This window comes from Aspergillus wentii (assembly GCF_001890725.1).
Source record: "Aspergillus wentii DTO 134E9 unplaced genomic scaffold ASPWEscaffold_2, whole genome shotgun sequence".
Classification (NCBI taxonomy): domain Eukaryota; kingdom Fungi; phylum Ascomycota; class Eurotiomycetes; order Eurotiales; family Aspergillaceae; genus Aspergillus; species Aspergillus wentii.
This window is the reverse complement of record NW_024467833.1, coordinates 4,753,208-4,781,197: the sequence shown is the minus strand read 5'-3', so window position 1 is coordinate 4,781,197 and position 27,990 is coordinate 4,753,208. Positions and strand designations below refer to the sequence as shown.

General features: G+C 48.0%; 11 protein-coding genes across 11 annotated transcripts; 4 read left to right on the top strand and 7 right to left on the bottom strand.

Annotated features, from left to right (window-relative positions):
• Positions 1–40: 40 nt before the first annotated feature.
• On the bottom strand, positions 41–1,404 carry ASPWEDRAFT_104967 (glycerol-3-phosphate dehydrogenase family protein; the record flags this gene model as incomplete). Its single annotated transcript, XM_040827687.1, has 3 exons — positions 41–96; positions 155–1,287; positions 1,343–1,404. 3 exons carry the CDS (start codon positions 1,402–1,404, stop codon positions 41–43), a joined length of 1,251 nt encoding a protein of 416 aa, XP_040693546.1.
• Positions 1,405–2,128: 724 nt separating this feature from the next.
• On the top strand, positions 2,129–2,724 carry ASPWEDRAFT_25662 (FAM207/SLX9 family protein; the record flags this gene model as incomplete). Its single annotated transcript, XM_040832760.1, has 2 exons — positions 2,129–2,131; positions 2,194–2,724. 2 exons carry the CDS (start codon positions 2,129–2,131, stop codon positions 2,722–2,724), a joined length of 534 nt encoding a protein of 177 aa, XP_040693545.1.
• Positions 2,725–3,249: 525 nt separating this feature from the next.
• ASPWEDRAFT_49727 (FAD-dependent oxidoreductase) lies at positions 3,250–5,067 on the bottom strand (the record flags this gene model as incomplete). Its single annotated transcript, XM_040837322.1, has 3 exons — positions 3,250–3,687; positions 3,748–4,233; positions 4,285–5,067. 3 exons carry the CDS (start codon positions 5,065–5,067, stop codon positions 3,250–3,252), a joined length of 1,707 nt encoding a protein of 568 aa, XP_040693544.1.
• Positions 5,068–5,615: 548 nt separating this feature from the next.
• On the top strand, positions 5,616–7,967 carry ASPWEDRAFT_49726 (putative ATP-dependent Clp protease; the record flags this gene model as incomplete). Its single annotated transcript, XM_040837321.1, has 3 exons — positions 5,616–5,662; positions 6,132–6,499; positions 6,583–7,967. 3 exons carry the CDS (start codon positions 5,616–5,618, stop codon positions 7,965–7,967), a joined length of 1,800 nt encoding a protein of 599 aa, XP_040693543.1.
• Positions 7,968–8,563: 596 nt separating this feature from the next.
• ASPWEDRAFT_169690 (putative Chromo domain protein Chp1p) lies at positions 8,564–12,284 on the bottom strand (the record flags this gene model as incomplete). The annotated part of the gene is made up of 4 exons (XM_040830502.1): positions 8,564–9,149; positions 9,208–9,539; positions 9,586–10,818; positions 10,899–12,284. The coding sequence occupies 4 exons, from the start codon at positions 12,282–12,284 to the stop codon at positions 8,564–8,566; spliced, it is 3,537 nt and encodes a 1,178-aa protein (XP_040693542.1).
• A 667-nt stretch (positions 12,285–12,951) lies between these two features.
• ASPWEDRAFT_37732 (Rab family GTPase) lies at positions 12,952–14,395 on the top strand. Its single transcript, XM_040834747.1, has 5 exons — positions 12,952–13,053; positions 13,126–13,138; positions 13,241–13,630; positions 13,686–13,766; positions 13,823–14,395. The coding sequence occupies exons 1-5, from the start codon at positions 13,033–13,035 to the stop codon at positions 13,945–13,947; spliced, it is 630 nt and encodes a 209-aa protein (XP_040693541.1). The 5' UTR covers positions 12,952–13,032; the 3' UTR covers positions 13,948–14,395.
• Positions 14,396–15,548: 1,153 nt separating this feature from the next.
• Positions 15,549–17,639, bottom strand: ASPWEDRAFT_129586 (cytochrome P450). Its single transcript, XM_040829255.1, has 5 exons — positions 17,149–17,639; positions 16,847–17,090; positions 16,670–16,788; positions 15,858–16,616; positions 15,549–15,782 (listed from the first exon to the last, which is right to left on the bottom strand). Exons 1-5 carry the CDS (start codon positions 17,443–17,445, stop codon positions 15,684–15,686), a joined length of 1,518 nt encoding a protein of 505 aa, XP_040693540.1. The 5' UTR covers positions 17,446–17,639; the 3' UTR covers positions 15,549–15,683.
• Positions 17,640–20,172: 2,533 nt separating this feature from the next.
• On the top strand, positions 20,173–21,712 carry ASPWEDRAFT_398146 (uncharacterized protein). The gene is made up of 5 exons (XM_040835191.1): positions 20,173–20,413; positions 20,469–20,838; positions 20,912–21,029; positions 21,097–21,164; positions 21,231–21,712. Exons 1-5 carry the CDS (start codon positions 20,264–20,266, stop codon positions 21,587–21,589), a joined length of 1,065 nt encoding a protein of 354 aa, XP_040693539.1. The 5' UTR covers positions 20,173–20,263; the 3' UTR covers positions 21,590–21,712.
• ASPWEDRAFT_58145 (uncharacterized protein) lies at positions 21,483–24,956 on the bottom strand. The gene is made up of 5 exons (XM_040838362.1): positions 24,665–24,956; positions 23,747–24,571; positions 23,656–23,660; positions 22,696–22,922; positions 21,483–22,437 (listed from the first exon to the last, which is right to left on the bottom strand). The coding sequence occupies exons 1-5, from the start codon at positions 24,895–24,897 to the stop codon at positions 21,835–21,837; spliced, it is 1,893 nt and encodes a 630-aa protein (XP_040693538.1). The 5' UTR covers positions 24,898–24,956; the 3' UTR covers positions 21,483–21,834.
• Positions 24,957–25,353: 397 nt separating this feature from the next.
• On the bottom strand, positions 25,354–26,859 carry ASPWEDRAFT_37724 (ketohexokinase). The gene is made up of 6 exons (XM_040834745.1): positions 26,687–26,859; positions 26,202–26,595; positions 25,953–26,111; positions 25,833–25,894; positions 25,668–25,778; positions 25,354–25,614 (listed from the first exon to the last, which is right to left on the bottom strand). Exons 1-6 carry the CDS (start codon positions 26,731–26,733, stop codon positions 25,443–25,445), a joined length of 945 nt encoding a protein of 314 aa, XP_040693537.1. The 5' UTR covers positions 26,734–26,859; the 3' UTR covers positions 25,354–25,442.
• A 218-nt stretch (positions 26,860–27,077) lies between these two features.
• ASPWEDRAFT_37721 (uncharacterized protein) lies at positions 27,078–27,875 on the bottom strand. Its single transcript, XM_040834744.1, has 2 exons — positions 27,383–27,875; positions 27,078–27,330 (listed from the first exon to the last, which is right to left on the bottom strand). The coding sequence occupies exon 1, from the start codon at positions 27,848–27,850 to the stop codon at positions 27,446–27,448; it is 405 nt and encodes a 134-aa protein (XP_040693536.1). The 5' UTR covers positions 27,851–27,875; the 3' UTR covers positions 27,078–27,330; positions 27,383–27,445.
• Between the last annotated feature and the right edge of the window lie 115 nt (positions 27,876–27,990).

Here is a 27,990-nt window from a genome sequence, read left to right as displayed (position 1 = left end):
ACTGGACAAAGAGGGCACGGGGCAAGGTCTCAAGGCTTATTTACCGCTCAATGTAAGAGGGAATCTCCGCAACGGACATATTTCCTGAAAGAATGCCTATTGACGAGTTAGCGATATTGTCCAGAATGCCACTTTGTAAAACAAGAAAACTTACGGTAAACGGCTGTAAACAGAGGGAAATCATCTTCAGCACCCTGGTTCTTCAGGAATGCGTTGACTTCGTGGGCAGTCAAGGTGCCCTGCAGCGACTGGCCGTTAAGCTCGCTCTTTTCGATTTCCTCAATGGATTGGTTGCGCTGGACGCTAAGCTTAGCACAGCGGAAGTTGCGGCCACCGCTGCAGCTAGTGATCAGATCGGCAACACCAGCACTCTCCTCTGTGAATGTGCGGGGGTCAAGGGTGGCACTGAAGAAGCGTTCACCGAACTTGACCATCTCGAGCAAGCCGACACGCATGATGGCGGCCTTGGCGTTGTCACCCCAGCCCATGCCGTCAACCCAGCCAGCGGCAAGGGCAACGACGTTCTTGAGAGCGCCAGAGAGAGAAACACCAGCAACGTCACTCACCACGCTAATGTGGAAGTAGGGGCGGTGGAAGAGAGTCTTCCACATGGCGTGGTCGATAGGGGGGTACTCGGTCGGCAATGGCTGCAGCTTCACATCGGAGAACTTGCCTGACACATCCTTGTGTTCAAAGTGAACGACGTCCGCAGTGGACGAAGACGACGATCGGTTGGGAGAGGGGGCCTTGGAGTCAAGGTGAGGAGGGTCGTAAGCAATGCTCGACTCAGACCACTTCTCACGGGCAACCTCGTTGGCGATGTTGGCGCCAGAAAGGGCACCACAGTAGATGCCGAGGGTCTTGCCAATGGTCTCAGAGAACAAGTGAATCCCGTCACCGTTCACATCAACACCCTTGATGCAAGAGACACCACGGGCATACGGGAGGATCTTGCCCTTGATCTGCTCACAAGTTCTGACGATGAACTGGTGAGGCAGGTTGAAAACCAAGATAGTGCTGTTCTGGACAGCATCCACCAGAGACGGGTTGGCATGCAAATTAGAGGGGAGGGTAACACCGTTAAGGTACTTGATGTTCTCGTGGGTTTGGTTGATGATCTCAGTTAAGTTCTGGGGGCCCTGGCAGAGTGGCGAGGCGGGGTCATAGTGGCGAGAGTCCTTGGGAATCTCAACCTTCTCTTCGAACACCCACATCTCAACCTGCTCTTCAAAGAGGTTAGGGTAGGCGGCCGCATTCTCGGCAACAATCTTAGCAATGGCACAGCCCCTGAATTCCAGTCAGTATTCTTATTCAGTCCATTCAATAGATCGCGTGACCATACCAGTTGCCGGAGCCAACAACTGTGACCTTGTGCTTGCGCTCATAGGGTGCGATAGAGCCCATGTTGGATGTGGTATATGTGGTGGGTATCGTAGAGAAACGTTTGTAGGAAGCGGGGGATTGTCCTGGGGCGAGAACTGGGGTTTTAAAAGATCTCAACGACCTCTGGAATCTTGAATTAATTGGCAGAGGCGAAAACAGACGCTGGATTCTAGTGGTCAGGAAAGACGGGGACCGAGGTAATGGTATTTGAGGATTGGCTGTGGCGTGAAGCGAGGAAAGAGGAAAGAAAATCCGACTAGATAAAAGACGCACTGGAGACTGCATCCACGCTGGTTCTGCAAATGAAAGGGCTCAATTTTGATACCAGACCTGCCTCGCTGGTTGGGATGATGCAAGTGTGCTTTCAACGGAGTCGCAGGCCGTCACTGTGGAGCCTCCAGGAGGCCGGAGAAAGAAGCGACCGGGATTTCACTGGCCTCTAACTTTTCAATCGATGGAGCCCTACGTCACTTTCGTCCTCACCGGGCCGGCCTGCAGTTTCACTTCCTGCGCGTTTTCTGGCGGCACGAAAACTAAGAAACGCTAAGGTAGACCAAAAGGAGACAAGCAACCCCCGATCATGTGGGCGGTGAGCTGCGGGGGCCTGAGGCAGGTGATTAAATTACGGGATGCGGTTTAGCGCCGGGCTCGGATGGCAGAATTCGGGTCCATCTTCTGCACAACGAATTTCGCTTCCCGGAGAATGTGATTTAGGACGACTCTGCTCCGCTCACCCTCCTCTGAAATGGTAAGGATTCCCTATTCGAGCCATACTTGCATGATCCTGTGTCTCATAATGTCACCCTGCAGGCTCCTGTTCGATCCATCAAGAAGCAGACAGCTGCGAAGAAGCCTACCAGTGGACGCGGGGTTGTCCCCTCGACCAAGTCCAGTCTCTTCGAAGATGACTTCAGAACGTCCAAGAAGGACAAGCGCTTGATCAAGCACTCCAGCTTCATGTCCAAGATCGAAAAGAACTCGAACAAGACCCCTAAGCGTCGACGAGCTTCGAAGAAGCTGGCTGCCAACCTCGACTCTCTGGCCGATGCTTTGCCGGAAACCGAGACGGATTTGAACAACCCGGAAAGCCAGGTGAATGTCATCAAGCAAAAGACCTTGAGACATAAGCCGGGGGCTATGAAGCGTAGAGAAAAGCTGGAAAAGTTGGAACGGGATAGGTTTGCAAAGAACATGGCCCAGATGTCCAGCATTCAAGCACCTGCAGCTACCACCGCAGAGCAAAACACTGCAGCGGACTCGACGTCCAACCGATGGGCGGCATTGCGAGGCTTCATTTCTCAGACAATGGAGCAGCAGCCAGTATTCAAGACGAACAAGTGAGGATTTGGGTATATTTAAAAGAAACTCCCCGGCACTGGGTCCTATTTGAATACGTCACCAATTGTGCCCAACATTGTTGCATATTTTGGGTTGAAATGTGGCATAGCCACAGTGGATGCACACATAAATGTCAAACATCACACAGGTGTCGAGTATCGACCCAATGAACTTCGCTGGGACACTTGGTGCCTCTCACCATGTGACAGCGTTGGTCTACGCATTGGTCGTTTTGCCAATTGTGCTACTATCAGCCACGAATGACAAACGTGAAGGTGTTGCACATTGGATCTAGTGATCCTCTAGCCATGGTTCGCTATCATGGGGCACCTCTGAACGTTTCCGAAGTCTGGAGAAACCCTTTCGGTCACGAAGATGATAGTTGGCATACCAGTTGATACAACTAAAAATTGAACATGTTCACCCATTGATTTCATGAATTACAAATTATTTACTCTAGTAATGTACACTGTACACCTCAACATTGAATCTGAATTGAACACCATACAGTATTCAGATGAGGCTTAATTATGCCGCCAAACACAAACCCTCACCATCCCAGTCCTCGCTGCCGACTCCTCTACGAGTGATGAACAAACCTGTTGGGTCCCACTTCTTCTTGATATCGTACAGCCGAGGGTAATTTTCGCCCCAAAAGAAGTTTTGGAAGTCAGTTTCAGAGGGATCGGCTTCGTTCAAATATGCTCCCATCTTATCCCCCTCCACAGACCGCAGAATCGGCACGTCAACGTTGGTCACATTATGCTTGATCGCTTCCTGCTCTGCGAGTGTTGCATTGGCCTCCCAGACTCGAGGAATAATGATATGTGTGATAGCTTCTCGCCATGCTGGGTTCACTGCACTATCCACCGTCTTTCCATTTGCTGAGACAGCACCTCCTGCCACCATATGGCCTAAAATTGACTGTCCCGGGTCAAACCTGAGGGTTTTCAGAGCGGAAATCAGCTTTCCCGGCCCTTATTCTGAAGCCAGAAGCTCTCTTGAGTAGAGCCTAGAGCCTTGGACTAGAGAAGCTGCGGTCACATCGTCATTTCCAGGTATCAGGATGGTCGAGTAAACAGATCTGACGCTTGGCAAAACGAAAGATTGATACTGGGCCGTGATACCAGATGCTCCGTTCAATTTCGAGCGCAATGGGGCATATAGGTGATCAATTTTTGCAGTGTTGGTATTGTTCGGGAAAGTTGTTACCAAAGTCATGGTTGAGGCACTGAAATTCTTGCTGACGGGGTAATTTGGATAGATGAAATAATATCCAGAGCCTCCAGCGTCATTAAGACCAGGTAAAGCCGCATGGACCTCGGTCATAGCTGTCCAAAATTGTGGGTTTCCGATGGGCGTTGATATATTGAGATTGGCGACAACGACGGGAACTTCGGGGAATGTACGCAGTGTGACGCTGAGCACTACACCAAACGAGCCTCCGCCGCCCCCACGCAATGCCCAGAACAAGTCGAGGTTTTGGTAGGCATTGGCGTATAGCAGAGTTCCCTGATTCGACTGTTAGCTGTTGCCTTTGAGGGTTGACGAGAGATTACTTGCATTCGCCGTCACAACATGAAATTCGAGAGCGTTGTCTGTAGCCATTCCTTTCCATACCCCAAGGGCAGAATGGCCGCCCCCTTGGATATACCCTCCAGCCGCTCCAACGGTGTGAGAAGTCCCTCCGACGACCGTCCTCTTATGTGCTACAACAGCAGAGTAAAGGTCCTGCAAGCTGACTCCAGCTGCGATGGTGACGGCAGGGCCTTCGCTTTTATTTTCTGGGGCACCAGCTAGCACAAAGGCATTGACAAGTCGAATATCTTTCATCCCGTTGGTCAGGATTTGCAAGGACTCCGGAGATGTGGAACGACCCATGAAATCATGGCCCGAATTTTTGATCACGAGTCGAAGGTTATGCTGCTTCGCAAAACGAACTGTCTTTTGGATTTGCGATGCAGACTGGACGAGGGCAGAGTAGAGTGAGATACGACCTTGTCCACAGGGTGTGCTTTGGGAGCTCTCGATATAGCAGGTCTGGTTGTCTTCAGGCCAGGATTCCCAATTCTCCCACTGAACTGTTCCAGGCTGGGCCGCTCTCCATGTGGAATTGGTCCATTGTTTTTTGACTTCGTCGCACATGGAGCTGTCCAGATTCGGTACATGACAGACAGCAGCAGCGGGCCGGACAGGCACAAGGTTTCCTTGAATAGAGCTATTAAAAGCATTCCACTCCTGGGTTGAAGGCCAGCAACTGTTCTGGGGTCTGCAGCGACACCCGGTGCTGGTGAACCCGGCCAGGGCCGAAGCGCCAAAGAGGAAATTAAGCAATAATCGCTTCATGGTATCGTTTGAGCCAAACAAAAGGAATAAGAAAAAAAACTGTCTGGAAAGGATTCAGGCTAATGAGATGGAATCAAGCCTGTTATATAGTCAATACCACATGGCTGTGCAGCACTCATTATGGGACAACGCAGGATGCTTACTGATCGTCATCAATTGGAGCACGTCTGCCACAAGACAACCCATAGATTCAATCCATGTGGAGAATCGTATTCTTTGATTCCTTGTTGGGCGTCGGGGCGACAGGTCGTATTCGCTTGTGTCAATCCCTTTCGAACCTCTCATAAGCCCCTTTTTGACTGAGATTGCATGGCCACTCGCTCATCCAGCAGTAAAAGTGATTGGAAGTAACGGATATGATGCTCAATGGGTCATCGCAGTAGCTTGAACAATTTGGCATCCTTGCATTTTGGGCCAATATAAGTTTTAGCAAATATCACCACCATCAAAGTTAAAATTGACCGAGTCTTGACCAGTAATGACAGAATAATAGAAACACAAGCAAAATATTTGCTTCATTCTATCGGCCAGACGTACAGAGTACCGGTATGGGCAGCAGCAGGGACAGCGAACAACGACGCTGGGATGCCAGCTTGTATGTACAGCACTGTGCACGTATGCAGGAACCTTCAACTGGTGTAACTCGGTGCGAGGGAAAAATAGAAAAAAGCGTCAGATAAGTCTAAAATAATGTTTAGAACTGAACACTTTGATGTTCAATACTGAACCTACAAGTGAAGTGTTGGATCCTAGATCTTTGGTGAATCCCAGCGGATATCATCGGCCGGCAATCATCACGTGCTGCGGGGAAAGCTACTATCTTGCATCTTATCTCATCATCATCATCATCATCATCATCATCACCGCCATCCGATCTGCTGCTGTTTCCAACTTCAGCTCTCACCTTTCCCCCCCGTTTCCCTTGGATTAAACTTCTTCCTCGTTATTTATCATAGACCTTGGCGCCCGGCCATGCTGCGGCTGCCTCTACGACCCCGTGGCCCTCCCAGTGCCATCAGGGTGCACCGCGACGCTGTCCTCCGTTATCGGTCCCGTGTATCCAGCTCGCATTCCCAGCCCATTCAGCGCACATTTACCAGCACGTCCACGTCTTTTCCCACATCATCCCAATTTAATCGATCAGATTTCACAAGCCAGCCATGGACAGGTAGCTATGAGACCGGTCTTCCCACCTCTGGCCCTTTGGGCTCAACTCCGGCCTTCGGAGCCCCCCGAATTACTCCCAAGGTCCTGAAGCAATATCTGGACCAATTCGTAGTGGGCCAGGATCGTGCAAAGAAAATATTGAGTGTCGCTGTGTACAACCATTACCAGCGGGTACAGGAGCTACGACGTCGTGAGGAAGAGGAGGCAGAACTGCAGGCCAAACGCGCGCGGAGGGAAGCGATCCAGAGCCACCATCCGGTAGAGGGTATGTTTTTGCATATGAGATTAAAATGATAAGTTATTCCCGTGGTGTTGAACTGAGTTCTGAAGCTTGGAATCCTGATCTAGATGAATTTCCCGGCCAACAACGGACAACGCGCGCACCTTCGAACGAGGACTCGTCGCCGTCATCGATACTAGACCAACCGGAGCTCGTCGACTCGTCACCACTACAACTTGAAAAATCCAATATTCTCCTTTTGGGTCCCTCTGGTGTTGGAAAGACGCTGATGGCAAAGACTCTGGCGAGGGTATTATCGGTTCCATTTAGTATCTCCGACTGTACCCCGTTCACTCAAGCGGGGTACATCGGAGAAGACGCCGAGACATGCGTCCACCGACTACTAGCTGCCGCGAACTATGATGTCGAACAAGCAGAGCGTGGGATCATCGTCTTGGATGAAGTGGACAAGATTGCAGCGGCCAAAATGAGCCATGGCAAAGATGTTGGTGGTGAAGGTGTTCAGCAGGCTCTCCTGAAGATCATCGAGGGAACGACTGTGCAGGTTCAAGCCAAACAAGAGAGAAACTCACCTCGCTCTGGAAGTGCACCCAATTCATTCCCATCGAACAGTCCTCTCGGAAACCCGCCGAACTCCAGCAACTCAGGGATGTCACAGAAGGGAGAGGTCTACAACGTTCGTACAGACAACATATTATTCGTCTTTTCTGGTGCGTTTGTTGGTTTGCACAAAGTGATCATGGACCGGATATCACGGGGTTCAATTGGGTTTGGACAACCAGTCAGCGAGAGGTCGACGGATTCCAGTGCTGGGAACAACCAACCAGTTCCTGTCTTGCCTGGATCAGAGGAGGAAGCTTTGTACAAGAAGCACCTTCCCTTCTTCAACTCCGCTACCCCAGCATCACCTGACAGTGAACCAACATACTTCAACCCACTGGATCTCATTACTCCCACAGACCTGCAGAACTACGGGTTTATCCCAGAACTGGTTGGTCGTGTCCCCGTCACGGCTGCCCTGTCCACTTTGTCACAGGCCTTACTTGTCCGGATCCTCACCGAACCCCGCAACTCCCTTCTGGCACAGTACAACACCCTTTTCTCCCTATCGGGAATTGAACTTCGCTTTACAACACCAGCCTTGCACAAGGTTGCTGCCAATTCCTTCACAATGGGAACAGGCGCACGCGCTCTTCGAACTGAAATGGAAACCATCCTCAGCGACGCCATGTTCGAAGCGCCCGGGTCAAGCGTGAAGTTCGTGCTCGTGACAGAGGCCGTCGCCGACCGCAAGGAAAAGCCAATATATCTCTCCCGTGGCCAAGGTGGCCGGTTCCATTCTATGATTGCAGCAGAGGAGAGCGAATGGGAGGAAAAAGTGCGACAGGAGAAAAAGCAGAAAGGGAAAAAGGCCAAAGCCCACGCTAATGCCTCCGAAGATCCGGCTCACACCTCGCCCTTTCAGGAATATAGAACACGAGCTGTGGGTTGAAAGCTGAACTCAATTCTCAGCGGACCTGACCTACTTTCTCACTTCATGTCGTATAGTATACTTGGCATTAATTATATTTCTACCTTGGTTATGAGCGATCATTACGGTCGATATTTTCAACTTGCACGGCCACTTTTCCTACAATCCTACGACCTTTCTTCTCTTGAACTTGTCCAGGCCATACTTCTACAACCAATATCCAATCGCATTGCATTTTTCATTCCAAATATTTTTGAACTCTGCATGAATACCCACCCGGTTGGTCGAAATGAAACGTAAAAGATACCCCGTTCGTCAATAAATGCAGCTCGGCCATCATATGTATGATAAAGCATCTTCGAGTTCGAGTAAATCACAAAGAGAGTCATTGGGCTATCATATCGTCCAAAAATCGTAAAATAAACGCAATGATAAAAGAAAATGGTGATTATGCGAAAGTCGTAAAAAACATTGGAAGCGTTGGTATCATTAATTGTAGTGTCGAGGACCAATCCAATGCACCAGGGGGAGATTGAAAATATTACCGAATGCACGAAAAACACACAGAACGCCACGTCCATGCTTTCGAAGGAAAGAGTCAAAGTATCCCCCGAAATTCATTGGTAAGGCTGTGGATAGTTCATAGGCCTCGGAGGGAGACGCGAGGGCCGAGAACGGGGAGCACCTGGTTCGTTCATGGAAACACCCGGTGTCCTCGGTGTAAAGACAGATGGTGCGGGTGCTTGGTGTTGCTGCTGCTGCTGTGATCTGGATTCGTCCGAAGATGAAGAGCCTGGCTTTTGCGGCATCTTGAGTTTACTCCAGTAATGCTTGTAATCGATTTCGAAGTTCTTCATAAAATCTTTGGCTCCATAACGAAGTTCAAGGTGATTCCACGTCTCCCATCTTCTGAATGGTTTAAAGGATGTAAGAACAACAAATCGACGGAACCTGTCATTATTGACCAGACCCCATCCTGCGAAGAATTCTACCATATGATCGGCATCCCGCTGCTCTTGGTTGAGGCCTTTTGGGATTGCGGGGTGGTCATCTTCCTTGCGGGAACCATAGTGTGGGATCATCGCAGGCGAGATGATGCTCGTTTCTGAAAAATCATCGCAGACTCCGTCCAGGACTTCTCGGTCTTCAATATCAAGCCCCTGGCCAATGAGCTGCAAAATCAAATAATACATCGTCACCCAGCTAAAACCACATCAGTCAGACTGAAGACGTACAACAAATCTCAACAAGAGCAACTTACACTCCATGTCTTTCTTTCTCCTTAGGCTCGGGCAGCTTTAGAAGCCAATTCAGAACATCTGGGCGGAGCATAATCCTCCAGCTTCCAGGAAACCTCTTTCTACTCCAGTCATAGAACCAGGCAAGGACGATAATTGTTGCATCAGGCTCGCGAATCATGAAGTCTTCGGTAAGCAGGATAACCCCACCATGTGGGAAAATGCGCTGAAAGTACACTGGACGACTTGAATGCTGCAGGGGAGCATATAGAGACAGGGTCCAGAAGGAGAAATTTTTGCGGGTGCTCTCTAGAAAGGAAGGAATAGCATGGTATTCCACAAAGGTCTCATGAAACTACCTAAGTTAGTGGTTACCTTGCTATGCAACTGTAGGGACATACCAGAACAACTCCTCGACTTGCTGTTCGTCTGAACTTTTCCCAATCATCTGGAAGATGATTAGAGTATATAAGGGCATTGTGCTTCTTGAGGAATTCAACAAGGATTTGATATTGTTGCTGGACAATTTCATTATCAAGAGGGAACATCAGATAGAAGACCTGTGCGTTCTTATCGGATCCATTCACAGTGGCTAGATCTTCAAATGTGACCTTGTAATTTTCCTTGAAAAAAGCATCGAGGTTGAAATTTTGAACGGTCAGCGGGTTTTCAGCTTGGATAGGCATTTTTGCTGGTGGAAGGTCGTCTTGGACGTCTCCAGCTGTCGAATGGTTTTCGGTAGGTTGAGGCTTATGGATGACCGGAAGCTGACCAGTGGGCAGCGTGGGCATAGCCTTGTCAACAACAATGGGTTCATGAACAGGCGAAAGTTCATCCATGGAAAGAGGTTCGTCAGCAGGTAGAGATTCATCAACGAGCGGAGGCTCTTCAACAGGAGGACCTTCATTAAGTGTGGAGGTTTTGGCAGCTGCTGGCTCTTGAGGCGTGGGATTTTCAACAGCTGCAGAGCTCTCAGTGAATGATTCTGGTGTATCATTGTTATTAAGAAATGTTGCTGCTGTGCTCATTTCAGCTTGCTCATGACCAGCCAATGGCTTCTTTGCTGAAAGACTTTTGATACTAAATCCTCGATTGCTTGCAGGAACTTCTTCCCGATATTGTAACCCCTGCCTGCCTGAGCTGTTCTTTGTTGCGGTCATTGGACTTTCAATATGTGACTTTTCAGTTTGTCCATGAGCGACCACATGTTTCTTCATTGCCGAAATCCCTTTGATAGCCAAACTCTGATTGCTTTCTGGAATCTCTTCTTGAAGTAGCTTCTGATTGTCTGTGGTTTTCTTTATCATGGTCATTGTTTCTTCAGCGGGTGGAATTCTTTCGTCCTCCCTCGTACCAAGGCTGTTGTCTGGCGAAAGTCGCTTCAGAAACCACTCAATATTATCCAGTGGAGCCCTCACAGCGAATTTGATGAAGGCATCTGACGGGTATCTTAAGCCGCCATCGAGGAAGCTAAAGGCAGAAGAACGAGGATAAGCGAGAAACACGAAGTCCCCAAACTCGCAAATACCCACAAAGTCTCCTCGCTCAAGCTCACGCCCCATCCTATATATGCCTGGTTCGGTGTCGTCATAGCCTTCAATCCAGCCATTGAAATATTTGAAATTGTTCCTGGTCTGGTGCAATTTTATTAGAAGCCGAATTAAATAGGTTAGGGTGCTTCAAAGGTATTTATAACTGGAGCATTTATACTTACATTGTTACACAGATTTCTGTATTGCTGAAGCGTACAGAAGTGTTGGAACCAAAGTTCGATTCTCTTGCCCGTCCTAGACTTTTGAAGTTTGTCCTTGCATGGAAAGGTCATTCCGCATAGTCTGGCTGTACCTATCTCTTTTTTGTCTCTTCCATAAAAAACATGGACCAGAAGCTCGCTTGTGGGGTTACAGAAGCGGTCCTGAAAAATGAATTTGCTATAGGGCCCAGGCTTCCTTGGGGGCATAGGAGGCATTGGTGGTGACGGTTCACGCCTGGAGTCTTGATTGTAATTCGGGCCTGTGGGTTTGTCTGCATCAGAGTAGGAATTCCACGTCTCTGGACGAGAAGGTCTACCAGGCGGGGAGGAAAACACGTCCCCTGGTCTCCATGAATCGCCCCTTGACCTCAATGAATATGACTGTTCAAGGGAAGACCGAGAATTATCGCCCCTGTTTACCGGAGAGTTCGATACAAGTGGACCGAGTTTATCACTTTCTCTTGGAGAAGGAGCGGGGCTACCTCCCGTTGGTGAGCTGACCACATGACCTCCCAATTTTGCTGTGTTTACACCGGTTCGGGGAGGCCAGTCGGATGGTCGTACAAGCTCCAGCTGGTTGATATCGGGGGCCGGTTCGTAATGTTTTGCCTTCTCGTGCCTCCATTTTGCAGTTAGAGAGAATTGCTTAGATTCTAAAGAATTTCGCCTCTTGTGACGAGTTGCCAAAAGGCCCCTCGGGCCTGTAGGAACGCCCTCACTGCTTCCAAACGCCACCGCAGCAGGCCTTTGTGGCACGGGCTTTACTCGATCATCGTTTTGCAGTGATGATCGAGAAGCATTGGTATTCAGTGACAATTTTTCAAACGTTGTAGTTGGAAGAAACCCCGCACTTTTGCTGATGAGAGGAGACTGAGTCGAAACAGCAGATACGATGGAATTGCGCAGCTTATCCTCGGCTTTTGTGCGCGCTATGCTGGTTTCAATACGCAGCTTTTTTGGCGGATTCTCTTTTTGATTTTGACTCGCGCCATTTTCTGACTGAGTGAGTTTTCTTCTCTTTGCCTCCCGTCTCTTCCTTCGCTTATTTTTGGCATTTTCAAGAGCGATGAGGTGCGTTTGCCATCCTTTTAGATCAAACGCTGGGCGTCTTCCTTCTGCAACTTGCCTTTTTTTCTTATTCCAATCTCTCAATGTCTCAGCGCTATGGAATGAATCGGCTGACTCCCATGTACTTCTTTCAGTGCCATAGCCCTCCCATTTCACAAGATATCTCATGCCATCTGCGGTCATACGCTCAGTAAGAACGGTATCAACAAGATATTCAGAGAGCTGCTCGCTTGGCGCTGTTGAAGTAATAGAAATATCATCATCGCTTGTGTCGGGCATCCTAGCATTAAAAGCAGCACAGCACCTCTCTGGGTCAGTGAATAAATAGTCAGAGTAAAATAGCCTTAAGATTGATCAAGCAGTATTTTAACTGCCAAAGTAGGAAGAGGCTTGAGACCATTAGCTAACAGCCACAGACTCTGAAAGGCTTGACAGATTTTGATATGTGAAGCTGTACCAGCCAAAAGATATCGGGAAAAGGAACAAAGAAAGAGCAAATACGTAAAACGGAGTCGATAGAATCTAATGATTCAGATGGAAACCAGGCAGTTAGGATCCCATCATATGATCGGTGGCTAGATGGATGTATTTCTCTTTTGTTTAGCCCCCCGGAACAGCAGTCCTCAAGTTGACGCCTCATAAATAATCGTGATGCTCTCTTTTGTTCGGCGAGAGACAACAATACGCACGTGACCTGCGCTAAGCCGGATGCGTCAACTCGGCACAGCGACGCAGCACGGGAATCCGTAGGGAGAGCCGATCCACCAAAAGGCATCAGAATACCTCCTATCTTCCACGCTGACCCCTTTAATACAGTGAGTTTAGACCCTGGATATTCTTTGATGCCTGCCTGTCCTTTTGTCCTGCGACCTCGGCTCTTTGAATTTGATAAAGACTGACCATCCTGTTCCCTAGACTGAGTTTCACCCACTTTGCTCTACTTGCACCGGCCTCGATCAGCCACGTCAAATACACATTTCTCGATATCCCTTTCATTGAGCTTCCCTAGCTCTCACAACCATCCCTCATGGCTAACGACGAATATGATGTGAGCCCTCCCTTTGTTTATCCTGTCTACTGCCAAGCGACCATGTGAGACTAACTTGTGGCTGTTCGATAGTTTCTCTTCAAAGGTAACGTTGCCGTTCCCCGCCGTCGCCTTACCTCACCTCCTCCCCTTTGCCTCTTTCAAGATATCGAGACTGACATGCGATGCTCGTGTTTGGGTTGAACAGTGGTGCTCATCGGAGATTCCGGCGTCGGAAAGTCCAACCTTTTGAGTCGATTCACTCGCAATGAGTTCAACCTGGACTCCAAGTCAACCATCGGCGTTGAGTTCGCAACCCGCTCCATCCAGGTGGACTCCAAGACGATCAAGGCTCAGATCTGGGATACTGCTGGTCAGGAACGCTACCGCGCTATCACCTCCGCCTACTACCGCGGTGCGGTCGGTGCCCTCCTTGTTTACGACATCAGCAAGCACCAAACCTACGAAAATGTCAACCGTTGGTTGAAGGAACTCCGGGACCACGCCGACTCCAACATCGTCATCATGCTTGTTGGAAACAAGAGTGATTTGAGACACTTGCGGGCTGTGCCCACAGAGGAGGCTAAGCAGTTTGCCAGTATGTTGAACTTTTCCTGTCTCTGACCGGTTTCGTATATCCTGATCATTTTTAGGCGAGAACAACCTTTCCTTCATCGAGACCTCCGCTCTCGATGCCAGCAATGTCGAACTTGCTTTCCAGAACATTCTGACAGGTTGGAAAACCTTTCAATCTTCCTAAATTTGATCACGAGAGCTAACGCGCCGCCAGAAATCTACCGCATTGTGTCCAGCAAGGCTCTCGACAGCGGTGACTCCGGACAGAGACCGCTTGACCAGCCTCGCGTGGATATCACCCAGACGGATGATCTCCAGACAAAGCAGGGCTGCTGCTAAGGTTCATTGCTCCGGGAACGACACGCCAACCGCAACGATTTTTATTCTGCGATGTGATAATTGAACGGTCTTGATCTGTCTTTTGGGTCTGTTACTTAGCCTCCACGGAGATGATACACGAGAGGGACATGGTTGGGGACAGTTAAGGAACATGGTCATCGGAAGGCGATATTTATTGGACGCTAGTCTATTCCACCTCCGGCTTTTTTATTTTTACTTATTTTCATTTCCCCCCATTCGTCTTTTTTCATTTTGACACGTTTTCATTCACCATGTCAAATTCCTTTCCCCTAACTATGAAATTGAGTGTTTTTCACTGTCTGCAATGATTTGTTTTATCAGACGCCTTCGGTTTCGTCTCCCTGCCCCCATGCTGGTTCATTGTCAACCATGGTCCCCTTGCTGGTTCACTGAGCTTTGGTTGTTCTATTCACGGGCGTCTATCATAGTGGCTACGTGGGTTTGTACGGATTTACTGTTTCTATGCGTTGAGAAGAATAAAGTACACATTACACCATGAAATTATTAAAGAACAACTGTGCTCATGTTACTCGCTATTCCGAGTTCGTAATATCAAATTGCTGGCTGTTGAATGCCGGATGACGGGTCCACCTTCCAGACCGCGGGGTCCATGGTCCGATGCCACTTTCCATGTTTCCTGGTCGCACAGTAATCCACCAAGTGTCCTCTTCTTGGTTTATAATTAGAATCTGTCCGTTCATCGCCCTCTGAATAATCACAAATATCCCAAGTATATTCCTTTTGACTGCACACTTCGAAACCTATGAGGCTCAAATCCAAAGAAATTAACAACGGTCGGTCGCCCCCACTGCGGAATTTAGGTCGTCTTTAGATCCGAGTGAAACCCCCGTTGCGGTTTAGCGCCACCGCTGAAGGCGGACGCCAAGCATCTCCATCGTCTATCACTCCATCTTCAATCTCCATCTCTTCTCCTTTCATGTGTCTCTTTGCTCCTGTTTTCTGCTTAATATGGCATCCTGCTCCGTGGATATTTTGTTAATACCATTCGAGGCATTGATTCTGACTAATTGGTTCTACAGTATACTGCACCTATGACTTGGTCTGATCCCTGACAGCTGGGCTACAAAATTCTATCGCAACTGGGGAAACGAGAATTATACTCAAGAACCATCATGGAAACAAACCAGTTGAAGCATGATAAGAACTATTCAATGCCACTTAGCTATATTTATTACATCTTATATATCAGTCTACAGAACATCCATCCATAAACGCCGGTGCGCTTTTCGGGCTCGATGAATTCCATTGATGATACTACAGCAATTTTGTCTTCTACCCCATGGTCGTTCATCTTCAATGGATATATAGGGTCATAACATGACAACTCAACAATGACAAACGTTGGCAGAGTCAAGAACACTCGTAAGATAGGTAGCTGCAGAGCTCAAGGAGCTTTCCAGGTCGATGGAAGCCAGCTGGTTACCCAATTTAGAATCCCTGTATGGTTCGCTACCAAAACAGGAAAGGACCTCGTGACCTGTAAACCTCAAGCCCTTCGGCTCGTTCAACTTAGACGTATCTCTACGCGTTCGAGCATAACAAGGACATTTCAACACAGGCTGCAAAAAACTCTTATTCATCAAAATGTTACGTTGCTATATTAAAACCCCCGCCACAACGCTACTTCATATTAATGGGGTGCCTCATATATCACTGCTAACAGCTCACAGTCAAAATAGTACTGGGCAGACTGTTCACCTGACACGCTCTTTCAAGACAACCGGAATGTTCTCCTGCCTCACAAACCACGAATTGATGATTTTCCATTCGTTTTTCGGATTGGCGAGCTCCATCTAAACAGGAGTGTTAGCCTATCTGACCCCGACAGGGCAGAAAATGGAAGCTCGTTACGGATTCATATGACTTACATCGAACTTGCTGAACATCGTCGCAATCAACTTGTAGCTCTCCAGCTGACTGAGGTATCTTCCCATGCACATACGAGAACCAGCCCCGAATGTCAGGTCTGCGCCTTTCATCCTTGCGCGCCGAGTATTGAACTCTTCGTCCGTTTCGCCTTCCTGCTTGAGCCATCTCTCCGGTATGAAAGAATCCACATCTGGTCCAAAGATGTCAGCATCTCGGTTGATGACCCAAGGATTCATTCCCACGACAGTGCCTGCTGGGACGAAACGGCCATCCGGAAGAGTTAAGCCACCTTCAGGAACAATGCGTTCCAGCATAAGGCCAACTCCCGGATGAATACGCATAGACTCTCGCATGACTGCGTCAAGGTAAGGAAGTTTCTGAACTTCTTTCCAGCTTGCTGGCAATGCCAGCTGTGCGGTATCCAGTTCTTCCCGCAGTCTCTGGTAGACTGATCTATGCTTCAGTACGTGATACATAACTGAGCAAAGGCTGATTGCAGTAGTGTCGCTGCCTGCTAAAACATTCGAAAGCAGATATGTTATCACCGCGTTGTCGTCAACAAGATCCGGGCGTTTCTTCTTTAGCTCTATGAATTTATCCAAAAAGTCGGTCTTTGCATTAGGGCCCCGTGGTCCTTGCTCCAAGCGCTTTTGGTACATTTGAAGACTAAAAACATTTGCCCATCCGAAAGTGGGAGGCCCCACGCGCTGAATGGGATTCTTGTCAAGGAGTAGGTCTAAGCCTGGGATTTGACAGATCTAAACGCGAATTAATGACATGTGATTACGAATAGGTGGGCAAATCAACTGACCGGGGCAAAGTAGTCCAAGCTTCTCGTGGATGTTTCAAGGAACTTTTGGTCATCGCATCCAGCGTTAAGAACACCCAGGGTTTCTGAGAATGTTATTTGGCTCATGGCGTCCCATGCAACTTCATTTCGGTCAGTGAGGGGTGTACAAGACCCGATAAAAGAGATATTGAGACCCACAATACAACATATAATCCGCCATGTCACACGGCCTTCCTGTCGAAACAAACCTTTCTTGAAGCTTTTCGAAATATAGCTGTATGGCTGTGTCGACACTATGCTCTGCATCCTGAACTCGGGTCATAGAGTAAAGAGACTTCACCGGCCGAATGATTGTCGAATGCCAGGTTTCATCTCTGGTTGAAAAGAGATTCGATACACGAGTGCCATTGACCATCACATCATTGACACTATACATTGAGCTCTACCAGATTATATAACAGTCAGAAATACTGGATTCGATATATTCCAATTATACTCACCTTTTCCCAAGGATTCTTCGTCGAATAAACTCGATTGACCATGCTCGGATCAGATAAGCTAAGAACATTTGGGCCCATACGGACTGCGCCACCGTGTTTCCGGTGTAGCCTAAGGTGTGTTATATCACATCGACGGTTATAAACGTCCAGGAGGCGCCACAAATCAGTAAAGCTGGTTACTAATGGACCTGGAAAAGATTTCAAAGGAGAACGTATATAGTTCCAAAGAAAGTGGGAGACAAGGGCGATGAGGCCGCTTAAGATAATATTGATGAATGTATCACTGGTCGAAATCATCTTGCCTATGCAGTAATATGGTCAAGGGCACGTCCGAAGTATGTGGGACAGTTGAACAACTGAGTCTTCATGGGGCCTTTTCTATCAAGTACTCGCCCCCGCCATCTCCCTAGAACGTTATTTTACGAAAGACTAATGAGTCCAATGTGAGGGGAAGGATTGAATTCCTTCCAGACTCAAGACACACAGGATTCCAGAGATAATGAGCCAGTCATGGTAACGAACAACATGATTGTCATTGTGCATTGACAAAAATCTCGGTTTCTGTGACTATCAACATGACGAGGTCCACAGTACTAATGCAATATGCCATATTAGTAACGAGCGGGTGAACCACCTGCTGTTTTGGTACAATTAGACATGGGACTGGCAACCGCTATTGGATGCAATATGAATCCAAGAATTGACTATCCCTAGTGACCTGGACACCATTATCACGATCAACCAACAGGCTCCTATCAGAACTTCCAGGAAACACATTTCTGTGACAGGACCTGCCGCGTGGAGGGGGCAATGCGTTTCCCAGGAATTCAGATCCGAAGGACCACTGAACATCTAGGTCCCATACCTAGAACCATCTTCGTACTTTGGTCTTCGGCTCTCGCGCCAAACACTTATGCATCCTGGTGCCTATGACTGCGTTCTTCTTAATTGTGGGCTGATGCAAAAACGCGTTAGTCGTTTCATGAATTGCAACACCCCTACAATCAATTTGATATACCACCCCCTTCGGTTCGAGGATCCTCCGTGCACCCCAGGATTCTAGATTCCTATCAACGCTGTGTCGTCACCCATTAACTTCGACCAAGCTCCTTGGTTTTCTTTACCCCCTATTCCCTGATTTCAAGTTCAGCATTCGCAATTGCCTCTTAGCTTGGTAATGATTCAACCCATTGCTGTGGTAATCTATCCAGAAAGAGTTTAGAAGAGATGTATACATTCATCGGCATCTTTGGTTACGCGCATGAAAACAATTCATCAATACGTACTATTGTTGATGCTGTTGTGGTTTCGGACCTCGATAAACCAAGGACACGCTTGTTTCAAGAACCATGAAAATAGCAACTAAATCGTCTCTGACTTTTGATGCTTGAGTCCAAAATGCAAGGTGGAGTTGTCGGTGCGCCGATCTAGATGTCTCGGAAGCGGGGGTCTTCTCAATGGTGCCGATGATAATCGGCCTTGCCGCGAAGGCACATGGGGTGCTTTATCATGGATGATAAAAGATCACTATGTGCATGGTAAGGCTTCGGGGAATTAAAGATGACAAGTAAATTGACAGGGATTGCCTGGTGTTTTGGGCCCCAGCGGAGAGGCCCCGCCTGCACCCATATCACACAACCCCTGCTAACATATATGACAGCTCCAAAAAAGACATTGATCACCAACATCAACTTCGCCACTGCCAATATCAGTTGATTATTTATCTTGTTCATACTGATGAAACAATTCTGTTATAGATTAGGTTTGTTGTTTGGTCAATTGCATTGGTGACGGCGAAATCATACAGGTTGTTTGTTCCCAAGGGCATCCAGAACAATGCAATAAGGCATTTCAGGTACACGATCTGTCTTTCCCAATTGGATTTCCTTTGCTATATGATCGCCTTTCAATTGTTTGGTACAGATGCATAATGCATTGAGGGATCAGCATCGTGACAATGCACAGCCGGCATGTCAAATGACTCGCGACACCCCCGCTTTTGCTCTTCCCTATCCCCTGTTGGTCCAGCACCGACGGAGTTGATCGGCCAAAATCTTGATGGAACATCATTCCAGTGCAGAGGACAGAAGTACGGCTTTGAATGTGATCCATCGCCTGTCAAAAAATACCCCACGAGCCTAATCCATGTCACAGCGCCGACTTCCACACCAATCAATTCCCACGCAACTAAAGACGGAAACCGCTGTGCAATCGGGGAATTCCATTCTGTTCCTACTTGTTTGCAAGGGGCGAAGGTCCTAAACGGCTCACCACGAGCTGCTTGGCTTTGGACTTAATATAGCAACCCTGATCAATGGTGCCGGATCATGATCCCCGAGACAAAGGCATGGTCTAATCACCTGTCAAAATAGACATCTAGACCAACCAAGTTTGAATATCCAATTGGTTTTTCCCGGCCTCCTGGTCTATTGTTCCGGTTTGTTGTGGAGTCATACGGCAACTATCTCCGAATGGACTTCGAAAAACTTGAACCTGAGCCATAGATCCTTGGTGCGGCCTAGACAGGAAATGACATTGTTCATGTTGATATTCCCTTTGTGCTTCGGCGTAATAGGCACATTTCCATCACATCTAGCGCACATAACCGATCACAATGCCTTACGCCGGTCATCAATTGAATAGGCGAAGATGCCGCTGGCGAATTACAAAGTACTATGCCATGAAATCAGAGAACGTGGTACCTGATTCCAGACTCCCTGATTCTTCACGCACCTGCAGCCCCATCACACAAAGCACACGCCGATCTCATAGCATATTACCCGTTTTGGTGAGAAGCATTTCTACTCAGGTCGTGCGTGTCAGAAGTTCCATTCACATTGGGACACCATACCATATTTGTCCTCCGTTCTCACTGCCGATGATCAAGGTGAAGGATTTTGCTGTGACCAAATTCGAGCTATCAATTTCTTAGGCCCGACAGGCCAGTGTCTCATCAGAATAAAACATTAGGGGACTCGATTCTTTTTAGGGCTCCTTTCTTATAAGGCCTGAATAGTAGTAAATGGATTGTCGAGGTTATTTATTTTGGCCGGGCCTCAACTCAAGCATTGACCAGACGCATTGAAGTTATCTTTTATTTTTGCTCCTGCACAACATGGAAGACGATGATCTTGGGCCCACAATCACCGCTGTCATGTGGGTGGTGACTGGCGTCCCTTTCATCATTGTTGTTCTGAGAATTTACTGCAAATGGAAGCTCAGCAGAGGCTTTGGATGGGATGATACAATCGTGGCCTTCTCTTGGGTTTGTTATATACGATAAGTGTCTCCTGTATAACGCTGACAGTGTAATCTATCAGGTCCTACTAGCTGTATATGCATCTGTGATCACCGCTGCTGCTCGACTGGGCGTTGGACGACACCTCGCAACCATACCAGCAGCAGATATTCCACCGGCCCTGGAGCTCGTATATATTGGCGAATTTATCGCCATCATTGCGTGTGTCCTGAGCAAGACCTCGTTTGCTGTTACACTCTTGCGAATCGTCACCCGACCATGGCAGAAAGTAATGCTGTGGTTCATCATCGTCACGATGAACATCGTGATGTGGCTGACAGCGATATTGTACTTTGCTCAGTGCTCTAATCCAGCACGTCTATGGGATTTCAGTATTGAAGCAACTTGCTGGTCTCCAGATGTAGTCACTCATCTGGCCCTCTTCGCAGGTGGTGTGTTTTTTTCCGTCCAGATATGCTATGCTTTTTTTTTTTTTTTTTTTCCATCTGCTGACTCCTATCATAGCATACTCGGGCCTAATGGATCTGGTTCTCGCAATGCTTCCTTGGTGGGTAATCTGGAAGCTTCAAATGAAGAGACGCGAGAAAACGGGTATTGCAATTGCAATGAGCCTGGGAGTTTTGTAAGTACCACATATACCCTGGAGACACTCTTGGAGATGTATTCTATCTAACTTTTAGAAATTACAGCGCGGCCGCCACAGCGTTCGTCAAAACATCCTATCTACCAAACCTGTCAAAGCAAAGCGACTTCACTTGTACGTATCCCCATCACCATATCTATTCCATAATTCATTCATCTGGTCTAATATAACCTTAAAAAGATTACTGCGGCGACATCCTCATCTGGGCCGCAGCCGAAACCGGCGCCACCATCTTCGCAGCGTCCATCCCGTCCCTGCGCATCCTCGTCCTAAAGATGCGATCCTCCTACGACAACAGCGGGCAAAAATACTCTGAAAACTACCAGCTCTCAAAGGGACGCGAATGGAGTCGAAACACCAAACGTCGCCACGGAACGCTGTTGAGCAGTGATGAGCATGTTTCCCTGCCCGGTCGACCGGATGATGCGAGCGAGAAGAGTATCTTGGGTAAATCTAATAATATCAAACGAACCCAAGAAGTCACTGTCAGTTATGAACAGACTGAACAGGAGAATATGGATAGGTATAATTTTGCTTGAGATAAAGTCTTTGGGTGGGATCTTTTATACGATCTCTTTTGTTGTCCGTATTCTGGGTGGTTTCTTATGTTTTATGTTTACGTTTCATTCTTGCAGGTTTGCAGGCAATCTGACTGGCGAGTGTGGTTTTAAATTTTGTATAGCTGTATAATAACCACAACAGTCAAGGCAAGAAGTGCGTGATGAATCTAGTATCTATTGCATTGCAGATAAAGCCGAATATAATAACGTAGATGCGGAAAACTTCAAAAATCCCATACAATGCCAACATAACGATCAACAATCGCACCTCTGAACTCTTCAACATCTTCCCCCCTTTCCTTCGTTACCCATTCTAGCGTATCGCTGAACGTCTCGCCATTATTCCGAAACCATTCACCAAGGGAGAGCACAAAGGCCTCAACATGCTCCTTGAGAGAGGCATGTTCGCGGAGCCAGAGGACCTGGCCCGGATCAAGTTTCATCATATCCTGCACAACATAGTAATGCGGGATTTCGTCCCCCCATCCTTCGAAACCAGGGTCGTGGAAGAGGTCATTCCGAAACTTAGATTTAAACTTGGCGGGTGATTCGGTGAAGTTGGTCGGGTGAGCAGTGTGAAAGTACTGGTCGAAAGACGTGGGGTTTTTATCGAAGAGGCCAAGGCCTGGCTGATCGCTTGGTGGGTAATTGAGGTGGATGTTGAATGTTAACTGGTGATTATTTTCAGGATATCGTTTGTGGAACTTGCGCTGGATAGTCCCGTTACTGGGACAAATGTGATTCTGAACGACATCGGCGATAATCAAGCGCAGGTCTTCAATCTCAGCCAACTCAGCAGTCGACCAGTTATGCAGCAGCTGAGCCCGCTCCAAGACGACATTCCGCAAACTGCGGCCGAAACGATCATAAAGACGACTATGAAAAGCCCGATGATACAACCACAATCTATATACAGCACGACGAAGGCGAAACCGTTCCTCATCCGTCAGAGAACGTCGATTTTCGTAGTCCGATTTCCATTTCTTCAGCGGGTAGATGATTTCCCATTTCCGGGCCACGATACCGATGCGCACGATTTGTTCAAGGAGGGCATGGGATATTGGAGCCTCGCGGGTGATGTGGACAGGTTGGCTGTCATTTTGAGTAATTATTTGGATGATATCATCGAGGGGACCGAATTCCGACTCCGCGGCGTCTGCGAGGATCTGTAGCTTGTTGGATCTTTGGAACACGCGATGGAGATGTCGACATGTTGATGCGAGGTTCAGAATATCCGAAATTTGGTCACAGGAGCGATATACGTGGAGCAGTAGCTCCGTGGCAAGGCGATCGAGAGGCATTGTGATGGTATCTGGGGCATCGGTGGTGTTTAGTAATGGAGTCATCATCACTCGATGTAGCTATCGAGGCACACACCTTATTGAATGATGAATAAATAAGGTATATTGTTATGAAATTATATGTAGATGGTCTGGAACACTCCAAGATAGACTGATAAGCACAAAAAACAGCGTCACCGTTGGCAGTGAGTCAACAACGGCGCCTGTCGCAATGACCAAATGGACCTAAGTAGAAACCCCGCCGTTGGGGCCATCCATGACAAAAAACAACTGATCTCTGATAAGAAGCACATCTTCCGTGCTTGGAGGAGAGCCTGCGGCCTCCTGCAGCCGCAAAGGGCTCGATGGCAACAAGGATGCCATGATGGTTGATGAGATGAAGTCGAGAAGTGGTTGTTGTTGCGGTCTTTTATACGCCGCTTATCTAATCGCGCCCCTTGCCTTGCTTCATTTCAGCATCGGATGGAATGCCTCGGTTCAGAAAGGCATGAAGTAAATAGTCTTGACAATCTACGGAGTATATTGCGTGACATGGTGGAATTCCTCGTGTGAAATTGGAGATATCACGATGGTTCTTGAAGCGGTGCGCAGCGCCATTACGGATTAAACGATATTCAAGATGCAAGCAAAACATCAAGGGAACCAAGAACTTTTGAATTATTTCATGTTGAGTGCGAATCACTCCACCAGACGCCTTGAAACTGGACAATGACAATAGTTACCCCTTGCGTCAATCTCATGTACATCCCCTCAGGATATCAAGTCTAATGCACATACAAAATGAAGAAAAAAGCGTAAAAGAAATAGAAATAACGGCGCAAAACATTATGCAAACAGCTTCTTCGTATCGAGCGCATTCTCCTTCCTCTTTCCACCATCTGCCAATCCCAGTGTGCTCTTTTTGCCGAACCGGTCGGTCTGCTCGTCTCGGCGACTGGCATAGCGGGCTGCCTTGCTGGTCCGGATTTCACTGCGGACCTGGTTGGGGCTGACGTATTCCTTGTTCTCGTAGATGACGGGGCCTCCGAAGCTACCCTCCAACATGACAATCGGTGTCAGGACGAAGCGGGGTCCGATCTCGACCAAAGACACCTCAGGCAATCCATCCTTGCCCTTGGGCGTGGGCTTCTCCTCGCCCTTTGCGCCACCCTCCGACTCCCGGATTTCGTAGACTCGGATCCAGATCTTGCCGTCGACACCGAAGATACCAATGATGCGGTCGACGAAAGGCTTCATGCCCTTGACACCACGCTTAGGGACACAGAAAACACCACGGAGCATCTCCTTGATCAGCGTGCGATATTCGCTTCCAGGCTTGCTGGCGACCGGGCCCTGTTCGTCGAAAGAACGGTCAAAAACAACGATTCCGCGGCCGCCCTTCAGGCAGTTGCCGCTGAAACCAGCGTTCAATTCACCCATGGTGTGCAAGTTGTTGACGTGGAACTTGAGGGTAGGGCCGTTTGGTGGGCGGGCGAGCCAGAGGTAAAGGTCCTGGCCGCGCTTGCGGGCTTCGAGGAAGAAGATGACATTGCAGGAATGAAGGTCGGCGAGGGAGTTGAGCATCAAGTTGTAACCAGCGGTCTTCTTCTTGGTATCCAATTTGGTTTCCTTGTGGGTGTGGGGAAGCAGAGAAGCAAGGTCTGCTAGCAGGTGACGGTGGCTAGAAAAAAAAAAAAAGATGATTGTTAGCGTTCATTTTTTTCCATCGCGATTTTCAACCAGGAGGGGGGGAAAAAAAGAAGTTAAAACATGCCGATGTGTCACACCTCGCGAGGTCAGCATCAGAACACGAGTCTTGGGCATAAATCCAGCAGCCAGCTGCTTCTTGGCCAAATTCAAACCCTCCTCTTCCTCATCTTCATCTTCGTCCTCTTCGCTGTCGCTGGTGTCGTCGGCGTCGGCGATGAAGTCCTCCATCTCGAAATCCTCATCCTCCAAGGCCTGCTGGGCCTGCTTCTTAGAAACGGTTTTGTAGACTGATGCCATGGTGAACTGGAGAATGCAACAGTTCAGAATTGAATTTTTGGAGAGCTTGTCGATCGTAGCGGCGAAAAGCTTCGCAAAGAAAGTCGAAAAGTTGCGGGCAGAATATTTTTCTTTGGGCTCACCGCCTCCTATATCTGGACGTCACGTGGGGCTAACCCAATCGGGATATCTACTACTCTCTACTGGATATCGTTTCTTTTTCTTTTCTTTTCTTTTCTTTTTTTTTTCTTTTTTTCCTGATTATCAATAGATTCGCTCTACATCCAGGATATTCAGTGCTGGAAAAGAGGGATTGAGTCCCACTGGCGAGTATATCCATCGATATACGTGATGCGGCCTCATCGGATTAAGAGCATCGAAGCTCGAGACCACCTCGGTCATGGATATCAGCACTCCTGGCTGTTATGTATCCTGAGTCGATTAAGCTACAAGTCAAAAGGATGTGCCAGTAAAACTGGAAGTACTATATAGAATTCCAATGCCAACGTCATGCGCAATTTTGTACAAATATATATTTATTTCCAAGTATAATGCAGCCGTCCAGATCAAGGATAGGAAGTCAAAGCCTGTTCAAGCCCAGCGAATCCCTCTTGTCCAACCTTCATCCCTGCAACTCGATTCGCAAAGCCCAGCTTCTGGGACATATCCCAATATCGATCCCGGTATATCAAGGTGTATAGCATCCCCGCGATAAACGTGTCTCCGGCTCCTATCGGACTGTGAATTGTTAGCCTGGTCACTTCGAGCAGACATAAGAAGTGTCTACTTACTCGACGACGGTAAAGTCTGGTGCTGTGTACGCTGGCTTGTGAAAAAGATTGCCTGAACCAGTTTCCAGAGCTACAGCTCCGTCCTGGCCCCAGGTACAGAATAGCAGCGACCTATTCGCGATGCTTGTTAGTTCCCGACTATCTCATAGAATGGAGAATCCATACGCCTTGCGAGTCAAAGATGATTGTTTCCGGAGACATTCCGCTGCTGATATATATCCATTTCCCTATTGTAAATCCAGTATCAGCCTGTGCCATCCCAGAACTTCACGGATTCATTCTCACCTGGGCCCAGCCCTTCGAGTAGAAAACCACATCTGCCTCCACGGCCAGGTCCTGCAAGCCTTCTCGCTGGGGCTTTTCCACCTCAATACTAACTGTTACAGAGGGGAATTTTTGACGAAGATATTGTATACAAGAAAGAGTCACGTCTGGTACCCGGCCCTGTCATAACATGTTAAACACTTCCTTCGCAACGAGCAAAAAAAAAAAAAAAAAAAAAAAAAATGGAAAAATGGAAAAAAACAAACCGACCTCGAAATGGAACCATGTCGCCGAAGGACCTAATTCATCTGCAATCTTGGTAAACTCTCCAATAGTCATATCGGGCAGCTCATTGTAATTAACAATCGTCCTGCTCCCAGAAGATTGGCTTTTGATGATGTAGCTCGACGCAGGCTCATTGAATTGTTCTCGATAGATGCAATGATCCAGATGAACATTAGGCTCAAGCTCCTTTCTAATCTGCTGAGAGGCAATTGAAGACTTCGCAGGCAGAACGGCCACGAGGTTCAACAACGCAGAAGACGACGGGGTGTGTGTCGTCAACTGCTGGAGAACCTCGAGAGAGTTGGGACAGTTACCTCCCCGTCGACGAGAGATGGTTGAGGCACGTAGCTTCTCATCTTCGCCGGGATAGTGAGGAGTTCTGGATATAAAAGTTGGAAGATTAAGCTCGTTGGATCCTGGCAATGGTCGTATGGTGGGGTGGTGATATGATATGGCGGGGCACGACCTACGTTAGAATGGTGTCGACATAACATGCCCCCACCGCGACGAGAGACATTTTGAAAGTCCAGAAATTGTATGCACACTGCGCTTCGATGTTTGTATTTTTGTCAAGATAGATTTGTATCTCACTGTGTAAATTGTTTATATTTCGGAGGGGAATCTTGATCGATTGTCCGCTGAGGGTCAGATTAGTCATGACCCACTGTATGTCGACGACGAAGAATTGGATGACTTCATTTTACGATGGTTTCCTAGGGACTAGATATGAACGAAAGAAGGCAGGATATTTTGCTTTCGAGATCATAAGATGTACTTGACGTTCTACGATTGACGAGGAACAAGTTGAGGGGGAATAATGATGGATTAAACTAAACCAATCAAGAAACTAGATACATGGGACTAGATCGCCGTATCCTATTTTTAAAATGGTTTTCCAATTTTCCAGTTTTTTTGTGCATTTTCTTTCCTTTTGATCCATCGTGTCGAGAAAAAATGTCCCCCAAAATTTCATCCAGAGAATGTCGAGCCTGTCCATAAGAGAACACCGGCTGATGGCCATTTCCTTTCGAAATTGGAAAGGTGAGATGCTAGAAGGCATAAAGCGCGAGTAATCGACTAGAGACCGTGATAAGAGCAATGAATATCATGTTTCCTGCTGACGCTTAGTTGGAATCCCCACGCCGCCATCAGTCAAGGTCTCTTACCTTTGTAGTTGGTTGAATGATTTCTCTGAATGCTATCTTGATCTGCCGATTGAGGCGCGGCACTTAGCGAGAAAGCTGACCACGGCTGAGACAAGCACGGGTAGCCTGGGCACGACTGCGAGTAGCCGAAATCTGGGTACTGAGGCCATGAGAACGACCACGACGGCCACGAGAGTTACCACGAGTGTTGCTGTTGGCACGAGTGCTGCCACGGGTGCTACCACGGCCACGGCCACGGTTGTTGACCGGAGGGGAAGATATGGTACGCTCGGTAGACTCGGCGGAATCGATAGGCGCGGTGGTCTGCTCAGTGGTCATCGGGGTGTTCTGCTGGCCGTTGGCCTGGTCGCTGCTCTGCTGGATGGCCTGCTGGGTGTCCGTTTCCACATTGATCTCTTCGCCATCTTCGTTGAGCTCGATGATTCTTCGAGAACGGCCCCTACCAAAATCATCGAACTTTGCCCTCATGAGGCGGGAGTACTCAAGGCTACGCCTGATTCATCAGAACTGTTTGGAGACATGTTTAATGAAATAATGATAAAAGAACAACTTACCGAAGGGCGTTCCAGCTAGAATTGGTCTGTGCAGCGATCCAGCGCCACTGTCTT

What these genes read in the sequence shown, in the direction of transcription:
- ASPWEDRAFT_37732 (XM_040834747.1), top strand. Translation starts at nt 13,033, where the DNA reads ATGGCTAACGACGAATATGAT. An exon ending in GGAGGCTAAGCAGTTTGCCA is followed by an intron (nt 13,631 to 13,685) that starts GTATGTTGAACT and finishes GATCATTTTTAG; the next exon opens with GCGAGAACAACCTTTCCTTC. An exon ending in TTTCCAGAACATTCTGACAG is followed by an intron (nt 13,767 to 13,822) that starts GTTGGAAAACCT and finishes ACGCGCCGCCAG; the next exon opens with AAATCTACCGCATTGTGTCC.
- ASPWEDRAFT_129586 (XM_040829255.1), bottom strand. Translation starts at nt 17,445, where the DNA reads ATGATTTCGACCAGTGATACATTCATCAATATTATCTTAAGCGGCCTC. An exon ending in GGCGGATTATATGTTGTATT is followed by an intron (nt 16,789 to 16,846) that starts GTGGGTCTCAAT and finishes ACCGAAATGAAG; the next exon opens with TTGCATGGGACGCCATGAGC. An exon ending in GCTTGGACTACTTTGCCCCG is followed by an intron (nt 16,617 to 16,669) that starts GTCAGTTGATTT and finishes ATTCGCGTTTAG; the next exon opens with ATCTGTCAAATCCCAGGCTT.
- ASPWEDRAFT_398146 (XM_040835191.1), top strand. Translation starts at nt 20,264, where the DNA reads ATGGAAGACGATGATCTTGGGCCCACAATCACCGCTGTCATGTGGGTG. An exon ending in TCTGGCCCTCTTCGCAGGTG is followed by an intron (nt 20,839 to 20,911) that starts GTGTGTTTTTTT and finishes CTCCTATCATAG; the next exon opens with CATACTCGGGCCTAATGGAT. An exon ending in AAAGCAAAGCGACTTCACTT is followed by an intron (nt 21,165 to 21,230) that starts GTACGTATCCCC and finishes AACCTTAAAAAG; the next exon opens with ATTACTGCGGCGACATCCTC.
- ASPWEDRAFT_58145 (XM_040838362.1), bottom strand. Translation starts at nt 24,897, where the DNA reads ATGGCATCAGTCTACAAAACCGTTTCTAAGAAGCAGGCCCAGCAGGCC. An exon ending in TCGCGAGGTGTGACACATCG is followed by an intron (nt 24,572 to 24,664) that starts GCATGTTTTAAC and finishes TTTTTTTTCTAG; the next exon opens with CCACCGTCACCTGCTAGCAG. An exon ending in CTCAAAATGACAGCCAACCT is followed by an intron (nt 22,438 to 22,695) that starts GTCCACATCACC and finishes GTCGTCTTGGAG; the next exon opens with CGGGCTCAGCTGCTGCATAA.
- ASPWEDRAFT_37724 (XM_040834745.1), bottom strand. Translation starts at nt 26,733, where the DNA reads ATGTCTCTCGTCGCGGTGGGGGCATGTTATGTCGACACCATTCTAAC. An exon ending in TATGTCGACACCATTCTAAC is followed by an intron (nt 26,596 to 26,686) that starts GTAGGTCGTGCC and finishes TTTTATATCCAG; the next exon opens with AACTCCTCACTATCCCGGCG. An exon ending in TCATCTTTGACTCGCAAGGC is followed by an intron (nt 25,779 to 25,832) that starts GTATGGATTCTC and finishes CATCGCGAATAG; the next exon opens with GTCGCTGCTATTCTGTACCT.
- ASPWEDRAFT_37721 (XM_040834744.1), bottom strand. Translation starts at nt 27,850, where the DNA reads ATGAGGGCAAAGTTCGATGATTTTGGTAGGGGCCGTTCTCGAAGAATC.